The sequence below is a fragment of the Canis aureus genome, chromosome 2, assembly GCF_053574225.1.
Source record: "Canis aureus isolate CA01 chromosome 2, VMU_Caureus_v.1.0, whole genome shotgun sequence".
Lineage (NCBI taxonomy): Eukaryota > Metazoa > Chordata > Mammalia > Carnivora > Canidae > Canis > Canis aureus.
The window spans coordinates 53,150,612-53,173,626 of NC_135612.1; the positions used below are offsets into that span (position 1 = coordinate 53,150,612).

A 23,015-nucleotide genomic window follows, 5' to 3' on the forward strand; every position below is an offset into this window, starting at 1 on the left:
ATGCCAGCTTGTAGTCTATTATATTCACTTGGATGTGTGCATTGCTTTTTCTTCCTTCCTGATGTTTCAAGTTTCCTTTTGTTTGTGTGAAGGGTTTTTTAACTAACATTTGCTTAATAAAAACTGTTGTTCAAGTTCTCTAAATCTGGGTGAACATTGGTAGTTTATGTCTTTAAAGGAATTTCACCATTTCATATGATTTATCAAATTTACCATGAAGTTGTTGAGAATGTGTTCCTCTTAATGACTGTATGTTCTGTATTGACGCACATCAGTATTCTTATTCCTGATAGCCATGATGTGCATCTTCTTTTTCCTTCACTGAAGCAAGAGATTGATCAATTTTATTAATCTTAAAAAAACAGCTTTTGGTTTCACTGGATTTCTCCTTGTTTTTGTTTTTAGTTTCATTTATTTCTGCTCTTTTTTGTTGCCTTTCTACTGCTTACTTTGGGTTTAATCTGTGTTTTTGGTTAGAAGCTTGGGCATGAATTTGAGACTTTTTTTTTATCCCAAAGCAAGCATTAAATTATAAATTTCCATCAAAAATTGCTTTAGCTACATCCCATAAATTTTTAAAATTTTCATTCAGTTCCAAATACTTTTTAATTTCCCTTGTGATTTGTTCTTTAACCTATGTATCATTTTAAAGATTTTATTTATTTATTCATGAGAGACACAGAGAGAGAGGCAGAGACATAGGCAGAGGGAGAAGTAGGCTCCATGCAGGGAGCCCAATGTGGGACTTGATCCCAGGACCCCAGGATCACACCCTGAGCCAAAGGCAGACACTCAACCGCTGAGCCACCCAGGTATCCCAACTTATCTGTCGTTTAGAAGTATATTGTTCAGTCTTTGAATATTTGAAAATTTTCCAGATATTTTTCTGTTGTTCATTTCTGGTTTGTGGTTATAAAACATACTGCCTCCAACTGAATGGTTTTTTATAAAGTTTATTTATTTAAGTAATCTCTACCCCTAGTGTGAGGCCCAAACTCACAACCCCAAGGTTAAGAGTCACATGCTTTTGCAATGGAGCCAGCCAGGCACCCCTACGACATAAATTTTTAAAAATTTATTGTGACTTGCTTTATAATTATCAGAATATGGTCCATTTTGAAAAATGTTCTGTTTACTTTGGAAAGAATATGTATTCTGCTGTTGTTAGGTGCAGTTTTCCATAACTCAATTATATCAGATGATTCAAATCTTCTATGTCCTTTTAAGATTTTCTGTCTACTTCTGTTAACTATTAAGAGCGGAGTATTGAGGGACACTTGGGTGGCTCAGCGGTTGAACATCCACCTTTGGCTCAGGGCATGATCCTGGGATCCGAGATTGAGTCTCACATCGGGCTCCTTACATGGGGCCTGCTTCTCCCTTTGCCTGTGTCTCTGCCCCTCTCTGTGTGTGTTTCTCATGAATAAATAAATAAAATCTTTAAAAAAAAAAAAAAGAGTATTGAGGTATCTGCTTTGTAATTATCAATGTGTCTGTTTCTTTTAGTTCTATCCTTTCCTGCTTTATGTGTTTTTAAACTTTGTTATTAGAGACATACTTGTTTAGGATTGTTATGTCGTCTTGCTTAATTGACCTATTAATCAGTATGAAATGATCTTTTAGGGTGCCTGGTGGCTCAGTTGGTTAAGACTCTACCTTCAGCTCAGGTCCTGATCCCAGGGTTCTGAGATTGAGCCCCACATCAGGCTCCCTGCTTTGCCAGGAGACTGCTTCTTTCTCTCCCTCTGCCCTTGCCCTTGTGCTGTCATGCACTCTCTCTGTCAAATAAATAAATAAAAACTTTTTAAAAAAGAACAAGAAAAGAAAGAAATGATCTTTTTTGTTCCTGGGAATACTATTTGTTCTGAGTCTACCTTGATATAAATATAACTTCTCCAGTTTTCTTTTAAGATTTATTTATTTGTTTGTTTTAGAGAGAGAACATGAGCAGGAGGGGCAGAGGGACAGGGAGAGAGAATCCTTTTTTTTTTTTTTTTTTTTTTTTTTTTTGGAGAGAGAATCTTAAGCAGACACTGTGCTGAGCCCGGAACCCAATGCAGGGCTTATCTTACAACCCTGAGATCATGACCTGAGCCAAAACCAAGAGTTGGATGCCTAACCTACTGTACAATCCAGACTCTCCTCTGCAGTTTTTGTTTGATCAGTGATAGCATGGGTTTTCTTTTCCCCATCTTTTTGCTTTTAAGTTATTTATATCTTTTTAGTTAGCATGAGTTTCTTATAGAAAACATACAATTGCGTCTTTTTAAATCTTTTTTGATAATCTTGGACTTTTTAAATCAGGGCACGTCATTTACGTTTAATATGATTTTTTTAATGTGATTATCATCTGGCTCTTTTTTCTTCTGTACTTGGTTTCCATTTTCCTCCTCTTCTGCCTTCTTTTGGATTGAAATTTTTTTAATTCCATTTTATCTTGCTAATTTGATTGCCTCCACCTCTGTTTTATTTTCTTTTGTGTTTGGTTTAGTGTTTATGATACATCTTTAACTTACTATAGTTAATACCTTTAAGTAGTGGTATACCCCAACAGTATACCTCCATTTCTTACCTCCACTCCTGTGACTTGTGCTGTTCTCATACATTTTATTTCTTTAGTTATTGAATTATATCTACATTGTTGTTATGTTTGCTTTAAACAGTCAGTTGTCTTTCAAATTTTTTAAAATAAGAAAATATCTTTTATTTTTACCCATGCATTTACCATTTCTGGTGCTTTTGTGTATATCCAGATTTCTTTCGTTCTTTCTTTTTTTTTTTTTTAAGATTTATTTATTCATGAGAGACAGAGAAAGGCAGAGGAAGAAGCAGGGGCTCCATTCAGGAAGCCTGATGTGGGGCTCAATCCCGGGACCATAGGATCATGTCCTGAGCTGAAGGCAGACGCTCAACCCCTGAGCCACCCAAGCACCCCTAGATCCAGATTTCTATCCAGTATCATTTTCTGTCCGACTACCTTTAACTTTCTTATACTGTTGATCTACCGTTGTTGGATTCTTCTGTGTGTCACAAAAAGTCTTCATTTAGTGTTAGCTTTTTGAAAGATATTTTTGCTGGGTATAGAGTTCTACATTGACAGGGTTTGGGGATCCCTGGGTGGTTCCGTGGTTTAACGCCTGCCTTTGGCCTAGGACGCGATCCTGGAGTCCCAGGATCGAGTTGCGTCGGGCTCCCTGCATGGAGCCTGCTTCTCCCTCCTCCTGTGTCTCTGCCCCTCTCTCTCTCTCTCTCTCTCCAGGTCTATGAATAAATAATAAATTTTTAAAATCTTTTTAAAAAATAAATAAATAAATTGACAAGGTTTTTTCCTTTTAGTGCTCTAAAGATGTTACTTTACTGTTCTTTTGGTTTTCATCATTTCTAATGTCAACTTTCATTAATATCCTTGTTCCTCTCTATATAATTTTTTTCTTTTCAGATTTTTATTGGTGGTTTTAAGCAATTATGTGTGCTTTAGTGTAGCTTCCTCCATGTTTCCGGTGATTGGAGTTTGTCAAGCTTCTTAGATTTGTAGGTTTTTGGTTTTCATTAAGTTTGGCATATTTTGGGGATCCCTGAGTGGCGCAGCGGTTTGGCGCCTGCCTTTGGCCCAGGGCGTGATCCTGGAGACCTGGGATCAAATCCCACCTCGGGCTCCCGGTGCATGGAGCCTGCTTCTCCCTCTGCCTGATTCTCTGCCCCTCTCTCTCTCTCTCTCTCTCTCTCTCTGTGACTATCATAAATAAATAAAAATTTTTAAAAATGTATATATTTTTTTTAAAAAGTTTGGCATATTTTGATATATTATTTCTTTTTTTTTTAATTTTTATTTATTTATGATAGTCACAGAGAGAGAGAGAGGCAGGGACAGGCAGAGGGAGAAGCAGGCTCCATGCACCGGGAGCCCGACGTGGGATTCGATCCCGGGTCTCCAGGATCGCGCCCTGGGCCAAAGGCAGGCGCCAAACAGCTGCGCCACTCAGGGATCCCGATATATTATTTCTTGAGAGCTTGTTTGGAGGTTCTAGCAGGGGAGCACAGCTGCTCATATACCCTTGACCAAAGAATAGTTCTCTATCGGGGATGGTCGTCCTCTTCAACCGAGCACGCAGCTTCGGGAGGAATGCACAAGGAGCAGTGAGGGAGGAAGGGGCACCCGCCTAGCTAGCCAGATCAGCTGAATCAACCCTGGCAATCAATGGGGTGACAGATGTTGCAGCCAGATCACCCTCACATCCTGATATATTATTTCTTAAAAAATTTTTTTCTGTCATCTCCTTCCCACCAGCACACACTCCCCACATCTCCCTCAGCCCCACAGCATTATGTATATAGTAGGCTGCCCCACATTGTTAATGTAGCTCATAGATTTTCTTTTTTAGTCTTTTTTACTGTTTTGTTTTAAATCGTTTGTATTAGTATAACTTGAAGTTCCCAAATCTTTTTTTCTGCTATTGTTCTCGTCCAGTAAATTTTTCATCTTGAGACATTTGTATCATTTTCATATTTTTCCATCTCTCCTTAGCATTCCTTCTTTCAGAATCCAGTTTAAATTCTTCTCCTCTTCACTCTCCTAAAGCACACCAATTCATAATGATCTCCTCTTCTTTGAGCTCCTCTTAGACTCTCTCTTTAACATTTGCTAGGAAATAAACTGTATTTGGGATTATTAGATATCTGGTATTGATCTGTTATTTACCTCTTTCATTCTTTCAAGATATATTTTTCTTGACTCCAAACTAAATTAAAATTCTTGAAGGAAGAGAAACCATGCTTTATGGTTTTGTATATTTATATTTTGTATATTTACATACATATTTATATATATTTATTTATATATGTATATGTATATGTGCTTACACATAATAAAAGTTCATAGATATCTCTTGATTTACTTTAGCCTGGAAATAGGAAGACATCTGCTACTTGTCAGTCTAATGGATTTCTTCCCTTCTTTTAGATTAATTTTTGTAGTCTTAATATTATCACAGAAGAAAGTTTGAAGTATTCTGGTTACACTGACCATAGAAAAATTATATAGGATCAGAGAAATTTATTTTGTGATATATTTGACTTGGGAAAAGAAACCAAAAACTTTTTACCATTTCTTTTCCCATATTTATTTTTCTTTTATTTGTGTTATACTATATGTTGGCATATCGAACTCCAATAAAAAAATACCAAAAAAAGAAAAAGAAATATCTTTATGCTTTGAGGCAACTTACTATAGATTTTGTTTTTCAGATCTGCTTTCAAGTATCATCATGTATGCACCCCTAGTTCTTCAGAGCTGTTCTTCTAAAGTCACAGAAACTTTTGACTATTTATCCTTTCTGCCCCTTCAAACTGTACAAGGGCTGCTGAAGGCAGTGCAGGTAAGTCTTCTTACTCCTTAGGAACTTGACAAAACTGAGGTTGAACTCTACCTAATGGAATTCTGCATAAATGTGATAAATTCTATATCCCTTGATACTAAAGCATAAAATTTTGTTTTAAAAGGGCAGGAACCCTGAGCTGGACTCGATGTTTCCAAGTTTACCCCTTCTTCCTGGCACAATGCTCTCTCCTTTGACTCATTTTCAAGTCAGTGAAGTGATTAGAAAATTGAGGACAGGGACGCCTGGGTGACTCAGTGGTTGAGCATCTGCCTTTGGCTCAGGGCGTGATCCTGGAGTCCTGGAATCAAGTCCCACATCAGGCTTCCTGCATGGAGCCTGCTTCTCCCTTTGCCTATGTCTCTCTGCCTCTCTCTGTGTCTTCCATGAATAAATAAATAAAATATTTTTTTAATTGAGGACAATAGGTTTAAAAGCATTCACAATCAGTTTAAATTTAATAATTAAAAGTATGCTATTGTCCTTATTACTAAGTGTCATACTGAAACATGTATTTAAAAACAACCAAATTTCCTCCTATAAGCCAAATTATAGCAGTATTAGGTAGAAATGAGCTAAGGCTTTTTTTACCCACTTATTCTTTGTCTCTTTTTATTTTTCCCACTTATTCTTTGTCTTTCAGCCTCTTCTCAAAGTCAGCATGTCCGTGAGAGACTCCTTGATACTTGTCCTCCGGAAAGCCATGTTTGCTAGGTATGGAGCATCTCATGAGACCCTCGCAAGTAATGCCTTCTGATGTTACTCACTGTCCTCCCTGCCGTCTTCTTGTACAACCTGTTAATAGTGGTCATGCACATGTCCGACCCAACAGAACAGCTTTCATCAATAAGGCCTTGTGCCAAGTACAGGCTTCCTCATTCAATCGTCTTATTCAATCTTCAGAGTAAACATATAAAACCAGGATTATTATAGTTTCCACCATACAGATCAGGAACTCTGACTTAGAGAATATAGGTGACTTTCCAGAAGTCAAACAGAGGTTGGTGGGGCTATAATTCAAGCTTTTGATCTCATGTACTCTGCCCCTACAGTAATCATCAGGACAAGGTTCCAGTGCCAGTTGGCGATAGTTCTGAAGAGGAAAACATCTTAATTAAAATATTCAGGAAACTCAATCTAGTGAACATCAAAACTGTGGTCTAGTGAGTGTAGACCATATTAACTGTTAAGTGGTCTGAGGTTTTTTGGTTTAGCCAATGCCTCCTGACCTCCTTCCTTTATTTCTTAGTGTATAAGCTAGAGATGATGATACTACCTTCTAAAAAGTATTATGAGCCCACTAATAGGTGGAAAGCATTTGGTACTTTAAATAAAAGATGATCAGTATCACATTGGCTCTATTACATTGTACTTGTGGATATCCAGGGGAACAGCTAGTAAGTAACCATATGCCATTATCCCTCTTCTAGAATTGACTTGTTATTCCTTCCTTACCCAGAGGCCAAGATGTATATGTCGTAGTATGTCCATGAATTAATCAGAGCCTCACTCAGATGAGTATATCATTTTTCTGGATGGAGAGTTGACAAAGCCTCAAACACTGTACTCCTCTGTGAAGAAGGGAAGTGGTCCTTCAGACACAGAAAATCAACAATTCCCTTTGCTATTTCATATTTATATTTGAGTTATTGGCCCATCAGATAGCTTCTCTGTACTCCTGTGCTTGTTCTCCATGTAGAAGAAAGTATAGGTAGTGTCTTGAGGTTGAGTAGATAGTGCAGAGTCAGCCGAATTCCTCTACCACAAAACTGCCAGGAACAGCTGATGGCTTATTTTGAGTACATAAATTCATTTTATTTTGCTCTGTGCTTCATGGCTTATTCCTTCCCTGTACAGAACCAACTGGATTTTTCTGATGCAGAAGCCTGTTCCTGTGAACTTAGTACTATTTGTTAACTACTCTTTCTGTCCCTGAGCTAGCCAGCTTGATGCCCGAAAATCTGCAGTTGCAGGCTTTTTGCTGCTCCTGAAGAACTTTAAGGTTCTAGGCAGCTTGTCGTCCTCTCAATGCAGTCAGTCCATCGGTGTTAGCCAGGTAAGCATTGTAACACATGGCACCACAGATTGTTCACACAGCACTGTAGTGTGCTTCGGTGCAGGAGTTGATGATGTGTAAGCTGTGCTTTTTCCCTCCTGTTCTGGTTGTACAAATGATCCTGAAACTGAGAGTCTGAATCTAGATGCTATTATTATCCTCATTTTTAATAGTTTATTTACTTTGCACATGAACTTCTGTTAAGCCCAGTAATCTGAGAAAATAAAACTTTTTACAGTAGGTGGTTAAATGTCTGCCTTCAGCTCAAGTCATGATCTCAGGGTCCTGGGATCAAGCCTTGTGTCAGGCTCTGCTTACCAGGGAGTCTGCTTCTCCCACTCCCTCTGTACTCCCTCTCTTTCTCTGTCAGATAGATAGATAGATAGATAGATAGATAGATAGATAGATAGATCTTAAAAAAAAACTTTTTACAATTTTTTGGTAATCCAGACTTTATCAGGAATCTTTTTTTTTTTTTTTTTTTTTTTTTTTTTTGAGATCTTATTTATTTGAGAGAGAGTGAGCACGAGCTGGGGGTGGGCAGTGGGACAAGCCAACTCCCCACTGAGCAGGGAGCACAACTTGGGGCTCAGTCCCAGGACTCCAGAATCACAATCCAAGCCTGGGGCAGACACTCAACCAACTGAGCCACCCAGGCACCCCTATCAGGAACCCTTTATTGATCTAGTGTAATTATACAAAACTTTTGTTTATAACTTATGGGACATTAAATATTAGGAGCATGGAATCTTAGTGTATTGTTATCAGTGTTCCCATCTTAAGGATGAGGAGACTAAGGCCCAGGAAGGTTAAATAACTTGCCCAGGGTGATACAAACAGCTATGGGCAGAGCGGGAATTTGCTCAGTTTGAACTACCTCATGGACAGGCCTGTAGTAAGGGTTAGGCATCTTGGTCTACAGTTGTTGGATTTATGATGTAAATCAAACAAGGGCTATTATTCTTTGTCTTGTCCATTTCTAAACTAAATGTCTTGTCATTTCTAAACTAAAAATTACCCACTTCTAAACCTTCTAAACCAGGAATTTATAGATACAAAAACTAGATTCTGAAGACCTTTAAGAGAAGCATCTTAGGCCTTTCAAGTAAAATCAAGTATATTATGACTCCCGGATTCTACTGGTATGAAATCATCTGTGTGCCTTCTTCAGCAACTGACATTGTCAAGGAAGACCTTAAGGGTTGGAGAAAAGTTAATGTTGTTAAAATACTTGAAAATTCTTATCTCAAACCAGAATAAGAGTGACACTTCTCATAGCCTCATGATGATTGTAATGTCAGCCCCAGTCCTGGATTTTGGCATGTGGGGAAAGCTAAGTCTAAGATTCTTTGACCAAGAACATAGGCTCATTTTAACTCCTTTATGAAAATTGATTTGGCAGAATACATAAGAACTGGCCTTTTTTCCTTTCAGGTCCATGTGGATGTTCATAGCCGTTACAATTCTGTTGCCAATGAAACATTTTGCCTCGAGATCATAGATAGTTTGAGGAGATGCTTAGGCCAGCAGGCTGATGTTCGACTCATGCTTTATGAGGTAAGTCAGGAGCGGAAGGAATGCAACTAATAATCCATTTCTATTTTAATAAATTTTTTCTGATTATAAAAGTATAGTTCACTCCTATTTGATGCAGTTAAGATTGGTAGTTTGTGATGGTTAGCCAAAAGGTTGTTAAAGGTGAGGAATCATAAAGAATATTTGAAACAACTTGAATGTTTTGTTTTAATTTAATTTGAAATATTTTTTTAAGATTTATTTATTTGAGAGAGAGACCATGAGCAGGGGAAGGGGGAGAGGGAGAAGCAGACTCCCCACTCAGCAGGGAGCCCAATGTGGGATTGGATCGCAGGTACCCCCAGATCATGACGTGAGCCAAAGGCAGCTGCTTAAATAACTGAGTCACCTAGATGCCCCTTAATTTGAAATATTTAAATATACTGGTACATTGTGTGGGGCCAAACCTTTTTTTGTTTGTTTTTTTGATTATGAGTCTGTCATTTAGAACTTCCTGTCTCTCAAACCAGAACCTTAATTTATTGACTATAATTTCAAGGTTTTGTTTACCTAAAGTGAGAGAAATACAAGATACTTCAGATACAGTCTTAGATAAGTTTAGGGTTTTTTCCCTAATTTTTTATAATTTTCTTACCCTTAATTTATCAGAAACTGGTTTTATTTTTTATTTTTTTGTTTTTTAGAAACTGGTTTTAGAAACTTACTTATTCCTTCCAAAACATTTAACCTAGTTTTTATAAATCAGCTTCTTTTTCTTTTTGTGTTTGATTTTTAACAATTTACAGGATGCCTGATTAAATCTCATAATGACCAGTACAATTAGCAAGAATGAGTCAGGCAAATATAACTACTGATTTGTGATTAGTATATAATTCCAGCCAGTGGGACTAAAGTATGCCATCAGGGAGGATACACTACCATTTCAGACATTTAATAGACCATGTACTTCAAAACACAACGTTTCATATATAGATGGAGAATAGCAGATAATCTAGCAAGTATACTAAATGGAAGTCATTTCAAAGAGCAGCTATTATATTAGGGTTCCTGGATGGCTAAGCCGGTTAAGCATCTGCCTTCGGCTCCTGGAATCAAGCCCCGTGTCAGGCTCTACTCAGTGGGGAATCCGCTTCTCCCTCTCCCTCTGCTGCTCTCTCTCCCTGTTTGTGCTTTCTTGCTCGCTCTCAAATACGTAAAATATTTTTTAAAAATAAATTTAAGAAAAAGAGCAGCTTTTATAATACTTTCATTCAGCATTCTTAAAATAGCATTTATTGAGCTACAGTAGTTGCCAGGCGCTGAACTTTTCAGGCTTTTTGTAGGAAATTTTAAAAATAGAGAAAAATATTTTTTAAGATTATTTTAATGGTTGGGGGAGCAAAGGGGCAAAGCAAAAGGGAGAGAGATCTTAAGCAGGTTTTGTGCCCAGTGTGGAGCCTGACATGGGGCTTTATCTCATGTCCCTGAGATCATGACCTGAGCCCAAATCAAGAGTGGGATGCTTAAACAACTGAGCCACCCAGGTGCCCTTTAATTTCAATAGTTTTAAACTATGACTGGGAAATTTTGGATGGGAAGAACTATCATTGTCCTTTACATTAGGGTGCTTTGGGCCAGGAGACACTTTTGAAGCACTGGAAACTAAGTGGACAGAATGTCTTAGAAGGGAAGGTTGTTAATGGAGGATGAGAGAAAAGAATGAGGCCTGAGACATTCTTAACTGTAAAGGAGCAAAGTACTCCAAAGCCAGAAGTGACCTATTGTTTAAAAATTGTAACAGTTATGGTCAGTTTATTAATCTAGTTCTCAGTGATCAGAGATCTCTTTTTAGTTCTTATGGAAATAACCTAAACTTCCTGATTTATTTCTTCCTCTGCAAATATGGTCTTAGTCTTTTCCAAAGAATTGAGAGTAGGGTAAAGAGAGAGTATTGTTTTAAAGTTATGATTTTTCAAATCACTAGTATATCTGTTAAAGAGCTTATTGTTTGTTTCCTCTTAGGGGTTCTATGATGTCCTTCGAAGGAACTCTCAGCTGGCTAATTCAATCATGCAGACTCTACTTTCACAGGTAATATATTTTTATTATTTTATGGATATAAAGAACAGATAATAAGGCATGGAGAGATGATTGACATTTTCCAGACTTTTCAAAATATAAACTAATTCCCAAATAATATCGTGGTTGGTGCATTGGGAACATAACCTGGGTATGCTATCCTGCTGTTTTATTTTTATTACCACTTACCTGTCCACCCTCTTGCCATCATCTTAAGTTATCCTCCCAGTTAAGGTGTGCACCCTAGGTCAGAAGGGTTTCAAAAATTTTTGAAAAAAATTTTTAAAGATTTTACTTATTTGAGAGTGAGAGAAAGAGCATGAGCAGAAGAGGGAGAGGAAGAAGCAGACTCCCTGCTGAGCAGAGATTTTAATTTATTTACCTGAGAGAGAGGAAGATAGCAAGAGGGAGCAAGAGTAGCTGGGAGATGGAGAAGTAGGCTCCTGCTAAGCACGGAGGCCCATGTGGGGCTCGATTCTAGGACCCTGGGATCATGACCTGAGCCAAAGGCAGACACTTAACCAACTGAGCCACCTAGGCTCCCCAGAAGAACCTTTTAAAGAACCATTTGTATAAGGGCTATCAGCTGTGTCTGTCTGTTTTACTTCTAAAAGAAAAGAGGGATCTGGGGATGCCTGGGTGACTCAGCGGTTGAGCATCTGCCTTCGGCTCAGGGCATGATCCTGGAGTTCCGGGATGGAGTCCCACATCAGGCTCCCTGCATGGAGCCTGCTTCTCCCTCTGCCTGTGTCTCTGCCTCTATCTGTGTCTCTCATGAATAAATAGATAAAATATTTTTAAAAAAGAGAGAGATCTAAAGTAAATATAGCAAAATAGGCATGTTAAATCTGGGTTACAGATGCATGGGTGTCTATAGGTTATTTTCTGTACTTTTTAGTTTAAAATAAGATTTTTTAATTAAGAAATATTTCACAGGATTATCACTATGAAAAGAATTCAGCTGTAGAATATCTGGCATAAATAAGACCTTTTACCATGAACATTTATTCATTAAGCATTGTTTGAATCTTTTTTTAAATTGCTTTATTGAGATATAATTTACATACCATATGATTCACCCATTTAAAGTGTACAACTAATTTGGTTTTTAGTGTATTCAGAGTTGTACAAGATCATCACCACAGCCAATTTTAGAACATTTTTAAAAATTTATTTGTTTTTTATTGGCGTTCAATTTGCCAACATATAGCATAACACCCAGTGCTCATCCCGTCAAGTGCCCACCTCAGTGCCTGTCACTGAGTCACCCCAATCCCCCACCCACCCCCCTTTCCACCACCCCTTGTTCGTTTCCCAGAGTTAGGAGTCTCTCAAGTTCTGTCACCCTCACTGATATTTTCACTCATTTTTTCTCCTTTCCCCTTTATTCACTTTCACTATTTTTTATATTCCCCAAATGAATGAGACCATATAATGTTTGTCCTTCTCCGATTGACTTATTTCACTCAGCATAATACCCTCCAGTTCCATCCATGTCGAAGCAAATGGTGTATATTTGTCATTTCTAATGGCTGAGTAATATTCCATTGTATACATATACCACATCTTCTTTATCCATTCATCTTTAATGGACACAGAGGCAATTTTAGAACATTTTATCACCTCAGAAGCTTTACACCCCTCTGCTACCACCCCCTAATTTTCTCATCGTTCTCCTACCCACCTAGCCCTAAGCAGCCACTAATCTCTTTCTGTCTTAATAGATTTCCTTGTTGCGGACACTTCATATAAATGGAATCATAAATATGTGGTCTTTTGTGCCTGATGTCTTCCACTTAATGTTTTCATGATTTATCCATGTTGTAGCATCTGTCAATACTTCATTCCCTTTTACAGTTAAATAATATTTTACTATATACTGTTTGAATCTTTTTATATATTGAGAGTTTGTCTGTTCATAACCCTGTCAGAGCTTCCCATGTATAATCTGAAACTCATAGGGCAGGGAGACACCAGCAAAAGAGGCAGGCCACTCCAGGTTGGTAGGTAGCAGTTTTAAGAAGCAAAGGAACAAAAAAAAAAAAAAAACAAAAAAAACAAAAAAAAGAAGCAAAGGAACTTGTCTTGGACAGCAGCAAGATTAGTGCATCTCCACACTCATCTGCTACATTGTAAAAGGTTAAATAAAGGCCTTAACTGGGTTCAATCACATAGACTGTGTAGGTGTTCTCAGCACCACATCACCATCTCAAGGCCATGTCCTTGGAGCAGCCTCTGGGAGCAGGGAAAGCAAGCAGAACTCACATTCCAAGGACAGGGGAGGGAATGGTGAGGACCTCTGATCCCCCAGGTCTGGTCATGAGTAAACTGGTGACATCTTGGTTAACTTCCCAACAGAGCTCATGATGCTATGCTATTATGTACTGAAAATAACAATACCTACTCTATTATAGAGAGAGCCAAGTGTTTATGAAACACTTTATGTGGGTGATCTTATTTGATCTTACAAAACTATGTGAACTAAAAATTGTTACCTCCATTTTAGATTCTGAAAGGTTAAGTAATTTCATTTGTCCAAGGTCACATAGTTAGGAAGTGGCAAAGCTGGAATATGAACTCACGTCTTCCTGGCTCAAGATCCCAAGCATGAAAAGCTTCATTAAAAAGCACTAGATTAAAAACAAGGAGAATCTTTTCAACAAATGATGTTGTGAAAACTGGATGTTCACATTCTGAAAATGAATTTGGATTCTTAACTTACACGGTGTACAAAATTAACTGAGTATGGATCAAAGACCAAAACATTAAGAGCAAAATTATAAACCTCCTAAAATACAAGGGAAGGGGTTCATGACATTGGATTTTTTAACGATTTCTTGGACATTAACCAGAAGAACAGGTAATAAAAGAAAAAAGAAAGAAATTGTCCTCATTAAAATTAAAAACTTTTGTGCAAAAAGCACTCTCCACAGAGTGGGAGAAAATATTTACAAATCATATATATGATAAGAGATCAATATCTAGCAAATATATAGAACTCCTACAACTCAACAAAAAACAACCCAGTTAAAAAATGGGCATAGAAAAAAATGGGCTTGAATAGACATTCATCGAAAATATATATATATATACATATATATGTAAGTGTATGTATATACACACACAAATAGCCAATAAACACATGAAAAGATGCTCAACATCACTAATCATTAGGGAAAAGCAAATAATATAGCCACAATGAGATGCAACTTCATACCCATTAGGATGGCTACAATCAAGTGAAAAATAATAAGTGGTGGTGTGTGTATACAGAAATTGGAACCCTAGTGCATTAATGGTGGTAAATGGTACAGCTACTATGAGAAAAAGTATGGCAATTCTTTAAAAAAATTAAGCAGAATTACCATTTGATCCAGCATTTCCACTTCAGGTATCTGCCCAAAAGAAGTGAAAACAGAGATCTTAACATTTTTAATCCAATATGACACCCTCCTTTGAATGGGAATGTCTAGTCAATTCACATTTAATGTAATTATTGTTATGGTTGGATTTAGGTCTGCTGTTTTGTTACTTAATTCCTTTATTGACTTTAACTGTATTTTTTGTATTTTTTTTTATTTTAAATATTTATTTATTTACTTTAGAGAGAGAGCAAGAATGAGAAAACAAGTTGGGGGAAGGGCAGAGGGAGGGAATCTTCAACCAGACTCCCTACTGAGCACAGAGCCAGACATGGGGCACCACCCATGACCCATGAGATCATGACCTAAGCTGAAACCAGGAGTTGGGCACTCAATCACTGAGCCACCCATGTGCCTCTTTTGTTGTACTTTTAATTTGCTCTAGAGATTATAGTATGCATTTTTAATTGATCACTATATATTTAGGTTAATACTGAGGTACTTCCAGTAAAATATAGGAACTTTGATCCATCCTCCCGCCTTTATGATATTGTCATACATGTTACATCCCAGCAAGCCAGTGTTACGTTTGTTTTAAATAGTTATATGTATGTCTTCCATAGAAATTAAGAAAAGAAAAAAGTGTACAGACACAGTCTCTCATATATACCAACTTTTTACCATTGCCAATGCTCTTCATTCCTGTGGGTTCAGGTTTACCATCTTCAATAACTTCTCTTCAGCCTGAGGAGCCTTTTTTTAGTATGTCTGTTGTATAGGTCTGCTGCCAGTGACTTCTCAGTTTTCATCTCTATAGAGCTATATCTTTTTGCCTTCATTTTTGAAGGATAGTTTCACTGAATACAGAATTCTTAGTTGATAGCTTTTTCTTTTGGTACTTTAAGTATGTCATTCCATTGTCTTCTGGTTTCATTGTTTCTCAAGTTGCTGATTCCTGAGTGAACCAATTATTGTGTCTTTGTTTTCTGTTTTTTCTATGTCATTTTTCTCTTGCTCCTTTCAAGATTTTTCTCCTTGTCTTAGGGTTTTAAGGGTTTGACTGTATGTTTACATGGGATTGTCTTTGTGTTTCTATTTTGAGTTTATTAAACTTCATAAAACTCTAAATTGATGCTTTTCACCAAATTTTAGAAATTATCATTATCTCATCAATTTCCCCCCCTCACTGCTTTCATTCGGGGACTTCAGTTGTACATATATTGGAGTGCCTGATTTTTTTCCTGCAGATCTTTGCGATTTGATTCATTTTTTCTTCAGTATTTTTTACCTTTCAGATTTGATATTTTCCCTGTCTTCAGGTTACTTATCCCTTCTTCTGCCATCTTAGATCTGTTTTACTTATGGATGTGTCTTCAATTTTAGCAAATGCACTTTTGTATCTATTGAGAGGCAACTATATGATTTTTCTCCTTTAATGTGTTAACTGTGGTGAGTTGTATTATTTGATCTTCTAAGCCAACATTGCACTCCTGAGATAAACCCAAGTGATTATGATATATTACCTTTTGTACATTGTTGGATTCAGTTTACTGATATTTCATTTAGAATTTTTATGTATATGTTTGTAAGAGAGAACAACCTATAGTTTTTATTTCTCATACTCAACTTCTTGGCTTAATATGAGCTAAATGATGATTAATGTGACTTAAAATGATTGGGGTGGGACGCCTGGGTGGCTCAGTGATTGAACATCTGCCTTTGGCTCAGGGTGTGATCCCAGGGTCCTGGAATCAAGTCCCACATCGGGCTCCCCACAGCCTGCTTCTCCTTCTGCCTATCTCTCTCTCTCTCTCTCTCTCTCTCTCTCTCTCATGAATAAAAAAATCTTTAAAAAAATTTAAAAAATGACTGGGGAATATTCCCACTTTTTCTAGTTTGTGTAAAATTTGAAATGATCTAATTATTTCTCTTCCTTCTCTTCCCTTGTTTGGAAGATACATGCTATTTCTTTAATCTAAACTTTAAATTATTGGCTTTTGATTCTTTAGGCCACACAAGTGATGTGAATTCTAGCCCAAATTACATTTGGAGATTAGCTTATGGTTCTAAATTCCCAGGAGACGCTTTTTTCCTCTTCTACTTAAAGTCAAGGCTTATTTTGATACATATCCCTTTTAGTTTTCTCCATGTAATAGATTTTTTTTTTAGGTTTATCCATAAAGTGTATCTCCTTTTGAGAAGTCCAGCTTTGTGTGAGGTTCTCTGATTCAGCCTTCACCCCATGAGGGCCTTAGGCTTTATCTTCAGGTCCATGAGCTCTACAACTGTAGCTTTAGGCCTCCAGGATTGGCAGATGCTGCCAGAATAAACACTGGCTTCAGAGTTCATTTGCTCGTGTAGTTGCTAGATTCATGCTTTATAACATTTTCTAATATAATGAGATATTTGAAGACTTTTCTTACTTTCCCATTGTCTTAGCTATGTTTTTAAATTTTTTAATGCATTTTTAAAATTGTTCTCTACCAGGAGAGTTTCTCTAGACCCCTTGTCCACCACTTTGCTAAAAATGGAAGTTCTTTTTCTCTTCTTCTTCCCCTTTTGTATGCCATTGCTTTGTTATAATTCTGCTGAAGAAGCTACATTTGAAGTTAAGATCTCAGATGTGTAGAAATTATTGGAAGGTCCTATACTATTTATCAAAAGCTTTCCATTGGGCCTCAGGCGGATCCTATATGATCCTATATGAAATTTATATCCTATTAAGTATAGTGGACCTTTCAAACTGTAATAATCAGCTCATCAACATTCACACACTTAACAAGCATAAAAAAATTGTGATTGAATGCATAGAGCAGTGCTTCTCAACTCAGGTTAGTATGTGGACCAGTAAAATTGTTCAGATGCTAAAAGTAAAAAAAAAAAAAAAAAGTAATCGCTAACATTTCTTGAGCTCTATTTTGTGCTAAGTAGTGTTTTTAGCACTTTATATATATTGACATGTTTAATCCTTATGCAGCCTTAGATGTTTATAATACTAATAATCTTCTATCACAGATGAGGAACCAAGGCATGGATGCCTTTATCAGAATTATTAATAAGTGGTCATACTGGGACTTGGACTCAGCCATTCTGACTCTGAATCCTGTATATTGTTAACCATCAAGCTATACTGGAAAGGCTGATTACTTGTACAAGTTTAGGAATTGGTATGAGAGAGTATGATGTTTTGTGGGAGAGTTAATAAAATTGGAGTAGGAAAGAGCTCAACATGATATCTGAAGCAAGGGTAAAAGATGTGTGTGAGCCCAAACAACACAAATTTTGTTGCATTGTTCTTTGGACACTTGAGACATATGTCCTAGAAGACATAAGACATTAAAGGCGCTATTAGTTTGACCAGTTAAAGAAGTAAAAAGCATTCATGAGCACTGGTGTCTTTTTCTCTTTACCATACATAGTTAAAACAGTTTTATGAGCCAGAACCTGATGTGCTGCCGCCTCTGAAGTTAGAAGCTTGTATTTTGACCCAAGGAGATCGGATCTCTCTACAAGAACCACTGGTGAGACTTTATTCCTCCTAAAACCATTATTTTTACTGTTAAGTAAAAACATCAACCCTGTTGATAGAGTTAGTCTTCAGGAAGAGAGATATTTCCTGAAAGCACTCTTCTGGTTCTCCCAATGAAATTTTACTCTTAAATCTTCCCTCCTTGTCTTTTCTGGCCAATCATTATGTTGGATCTATTAAAAGTATCTCCGTGTCAGCACTTTACTAAATCAAGGCATCCATGACTTCCTCCAAGGATCATTTGTCTCCCATTTATGGCTCTTTGGCTACATAATATACTAAAATATACTTTGGGGGACGCCTGGGTGGCTCAGCGATTTAGTGCCTGCTTCCGGCCCAGGATATGATCCTGGAGTCCCAGGATCAAGTCCTGCATTGGGCTCCCTGTGTGGATTCTGCTTCTCCCTCTGCCTGTGTCTCTGCCTCTCTCTCTCTCTCTCTCTCTCTCTCTGTGTGTGTGTGTCTCTCATGAATAAATAAATAAAATTTTTACAAAAATAAGTAAAAATATACTTTGGAATGGGGAAGGAAGGTCACCTGGTAGCAGACGAACCAGGGAACCTACTTAATTAGTCTAGAGGGAGTATATGATATATACCGAGCACTCTTGAATCTTCAGGGCAACTAGGACAGGTGTTTTTCTGTTCTTGTGCTCTAGCCTCAGAAAAATGGAGAAAAGATAAAAATTTAAAATTCACTACCCCAAGTAACTAGAGCTCATGAAGGGGATAGGGAAATGGTCTTTAAGTTGTCAGATTCTGCTTTCATAAATAGCCCTTCTTGTGCCTAGAGGTGGAGATGCTCTATTGGTCTCCCAAAGATTCCCTCGACATAAACCCCTACCTTTAGAACAGCATCTGGGACTGAGGAGTCAGAAAGGATTTAACTTCACAACCTGGCTCTGTGGTATTTTTATTAGGTCAGAAGTAATACATTCTGATGTTGCATTCTAATGTTGTCCAGTACTTACAAAGCCAGTTTCTGGGAAAGGTCAGGAAAGAATGCTTTTGTTGGTTCAATTCATTTTTTCCAGTTTTGTTATTTCAGGTTGACTTAATTTGTAATGGTAATGAATAACTTAATTTATTTAGCCTTATAGATAAGAATTATTTGTTGATTATCAACAGCCTCATAGGTTACCCCTTAAGCCCTCAAAAATGTTTACTGTTTTCTTCTACAGGATTATCTGCTGTGTTGTGTCCAGCACTGTTTGGTCTGGTATAAGAGTAGAGTGATGCCCCTACAGCAGGAAGAAGAGGAGGAAGAAGGGTTCTACCAAGACTTAGAGGATATGTTGGAATCTGTTACTAGTAGAATGATTAAGAGTGAACTAGAGGACTTTGAATTGGTAATTGCTAAATCTCAGTTGTATAGAATGATAGAGGTTGTTAATACCTCATGGGGGAGGGTGTTTTGTTTTGCTTTCAAGATTTCATTTTTAAGTAATCTCTGCACCCATTGTGAAGCTCAGACTCACAACCCTGAGATCAAGAGTTGCTTGCTCTACTGACTCCCAGTAGCTCATTAATTTTTATCTTGTGTCTTTTAGGATAAATCAGCAGATTTTTCTCAGAACAGTGGTGTTGGCATCAAAAATAATATCTGTGCTTCTCTTGTGATGGGAATTTGTGAGGTTCTAATAGAATACAATTTCTCCATAAGTAATTTTAGGTAAGGTATTGCTACTACTCTCCTTGCAATTTGATGAATACTCCATTTTTTATTTTTATTTTTTTGTTTTGTTTTTAATTCTAACTGTACTAGGCAGTGAACATACCACAGGTCATGACACTGCCTCTTAGATGAATATCTAGTCTACCAGATTATATTCTTTCTACCAGAGAGCACCAAACATTTGCCACAGGAGTAGCATGCTTTCATTTATTCAAAATTCCCAGACCCTGAACTCAAGAAGTTCTGGTTTCAGTAGGGAAATTTTGTTTGGTTGGTAGTTTTGAGCTTTTGTGCTCTGCATTGACTGGTATAAATAAGGGAGAAAAAAAGTAACTCAGATGGATTAGAGTGATCTGGAAATTAATGCAGATTTATTCATTTATAATCTTGTGTTTAGAATAGAACATCTAAAGAAACATTGATATCTTTATTATTGGGTGTGAAAGTAAACCACAATATTCTGATGCTTGTCCTTAGTGGTCTCTTTTTCTTTTTATACAGTAAGAATAAGTTTGAGGAGGTTCTGAGCTTATTTATGTGTTACAAGAAACTCTCTGACATCCTTAATGAAAAAGCTGGTAAAGGCAAAGCTAAAACAGCCAACAAAATGGATAGTTTTTTGTCCATGAAATTTGTATCTGATCTTCTCACTGCTCTTTTCAGGTAAGTTTGTGATGGAGTGCTTAAAGATGTTTGTGCAATAAAGGTATTAACAGCTACCAGCTTCTATAATAAACTAGTATTATCTAGTTTGGATTCACAATTCTTTTTTTTTTTTTTTAATTTTTATTTATTTATGATACTCACACAGAGAGAGAGAGAGGCAGAGACACAGGCAGAGGCAGAAGCAGGCTCCATGCACCGGGAGCCCGACGTGGGATTCGATCCCGGGTCTCCAGGATCGCGCCCTGGGCCAAAGGCAGGCACCAAACCGCTGCGCCACCCAGGGATCCCTTTATTCACAATGCTTAATGTATATATAATAAGTAAGAGGTTTGTAGGTTTCTTGAAATGAAAGTCGGATAATTTGGGACACCTGAGTGGCTCAGCAGTAAGCATCTGCCTTCGACTCGAGGCATAATCCTGGAGTCCCGGGATTGAGTCCCATATCGAGCTCCCTGTATGGAGCCTGCTTCTCTCTCTGCATGTGTGTGTGTGTGTGTGTCTCATGAATAAATAGAATCTTAAAAAAAAAATCTGGATAATTCTAGGTAGGCACTCAAGAACTATCTTGAATTATTAATGGAAAATTCAGAAACAATGGACTACTGAAGAAAAGATAGGAATGGCTTGCAATAAGGCATTATAGGAAAATCTGCCTAAGTTCTAGCTACTATAACAGTATAAAAAGAGAAGAAAGAAAAACCTGAATTGAAAAAACAAAGGAGGAACAACAACAAAAAACATGGGAAACTAAGACTGAAATTTAAGTCTTACCAAAGCAAAGGGATTGGGGGAGGGAATAAAATGAGGTCACATAGAGAATGAGGGTTGTAGAAGGGCAGTTATTGCTGTGACTGGATGTGCTGCCTGGGGTCTGTCATTAAGAGCTTCATAGGTCCTGCTCTTCTAAACAGTCCCTAGAAAACCTAATTCCAGATCCCAGTAGCAATAGGAGAATCTCTTCTTTCCCTCTCTCTCTCTCTCTCTCTCTCTCTCTCTCTCTAGGGATAGTACCCAAAGCCACGAAGAGAGCCTGTCTGTTCTAAGGTCCAGCAATGAGTTTATGCGCTATGCAGTGAGTGTAGCTCTACAAAAGGTACAGCAGCTAAAGGAAACCGGACATGTGAGTGGCCCTGATGGTCAAAACCCTGAGAAGATCTTTCAGAATCTCTGTGATATAACTCGGTAAGTCACTCTCACCCTCAGAAACCTGTTCCACTTGCTGTGGAATCTCTAAGAGGGGAAATTTGGGGGTAGAAATGAAGGCAGTTTGAAGTTGGAAATGCCTTTACAGTAAAAGTACAATCATTAATATTGAGCCTTTTTTTCTTGTCCTGCTTTGATGTGGAATATTAGCCACATAGAAAATGTTATTCTATTACCAGGAATAAAGAGGGATATTACATAATGACCAGTTCATCAGCAAGTAGACATAACAACTTCAAATGTGTATGCACTGGGGATCCCTGGTGGCTCCATGGTTTGGTGGCTGCCTTCAGCCCAGGGTGTTATCCTGGAGTCCTGGGATCGAGTCCCGCGTCATACTCCTTGCATGGAGCCTGCTTCTCCCTCTGCCTGTGTCCCTGCCCCTCATTCTCATTCTCATTCTCTCTCTCTCTCTGTCCCTCATGAATAAATGAATAAAATCTTTAAATAAATAAATAAATGAATAAGCACCTAACAACAAAGCACCAAAATACTTGAAGCAAAAACCTATAGAACTGAAGGAGAAATAAAAAAGTGGTTCATCCTCTCTCAAAAATCAGTAGAGAACTGGTAGGTAGAAAACCAAGAAGACATGGAAGACTTGAGCCACACTGTCATCCAGCTTGATTTAAATGATATTTATACAAAATTTAGCAACAGTTTCAAAATGCACATTTTTTCATGTGCACATGGTGTATTCATCAAAATTGACCATATTTGGGGCCATAAAACAAACTGAACACATTTTTAGAATAGAAATCAGTATGTTCTCTGAGCACAGCAGAATTGTTTTTAAAGATTTATTTATTTAGTTTAGAGAGAGCACAGGTGAGAGGGGCAGAGGGAGAGCGAGGAGAAAGAGCATCTGGAGCAGACTCCTCGCCTAGCATGGAGTCCAGCATGGGGCTCAATCTCTTGACTCTGAGATCATGACCTGAGCCATAATCACAAGTTGAATGCTTAACTGACTGAGCCACCTAGATGCCCCTGAGCACAACAGAATTAAACAAGAAAGCAGTAACAAAAATATTTTTATTTTGTAATATATTTTTTTAAACAACTGGATTATCCTTGTAGATTTGGAAATTAGATGCATTCTAAATAACCCATAGTCCAAGAGGAAGTTAGAAATCAGAAAATACCTGGAACAGAATGAAACTGAACACACTGCATTTCAAAATTTGTATGATCCAGGTAAATCAATGCTTAGGAAATTTATAACTGTCAATGGTTATATAAGAAAAAAAATCTCAAAGCTTCCACATTAAGAAAAGATTAAGATGAAGGTGAGCAGGAGGAAGTTATAAAGACAAAATAAAATCATTGAAAAAAGAAACAACAGAGAAAAAAGAATAAAACCAGAAGCTGATTCTTGGAAATCAAGAAATGCAATAAATTGTAGCCAGACTGATGAGGAAAAGAGTGAAGACACAAAGTACTGATACCAGATATGAGGAAGAGGAGATAATCACTACTAATTCTACAGTCTATAAAAATTGATAATAATAGAATGTTAGCAACTTTATGCCAATAAACTGGATTACTTAAATTTGACA

At 37.4% G+C, this 23,015-nt stretch overlaps 1 protein-coding gene across 6 annotated transcripts in view; it reads left to right on the forward strand.

The window, feature by feature from the left end:
- FANCI (FA complementation group I) overlaps positions 1-23,015 on the forward strand; it is a 73,969-nt gene that overhangs the window by 32,744 nt on the left and 18,210 nt on the right. For 5 of the 6 annotated variants that reach the window (XM_077871919.1, XM_077871921.1, XM_077871922.1 and 2 more), the window contains 10 exons: positions 5,245-5,375; positions 6,019-6,089; positions 7,317-7,431; positions 8,866-8,988; positions 10,969-11,037; positions 17,807-17,908; positions 19,097-19,264; positions 19,466-19,587; positions 20,092-20,253; positions 21,259-21,438. In XM_077871919.1, coding sequence (XP_077728045.1) covers positions 5,245-5,375; positions 6,019-6,089; positions 7,317-7,431; positions 8,866-8,988; positions 10,969-11,037; positions 17,807-17,908; positions 19,097-19,264; positions 19,466-19,587; positions 20,092-20,253; positions 21,259-21,438 — 1,243 coding nt within the window. The remainder of the gene's footprint in view (positions 1-5,244; positions 5,376-6,018; positions 6,090-7,316; positions 7,432-8,865; positions 8,989-10,968; positions 11,038-17,806; positions 17,909-19,096; positions 19,265-19,465; positions 19,588-20,091; positions 20,254-21,258; positions 21,439-23,015) is intronic. The other variant, XM_077871923.1, reaches the window with a different exon arrangement.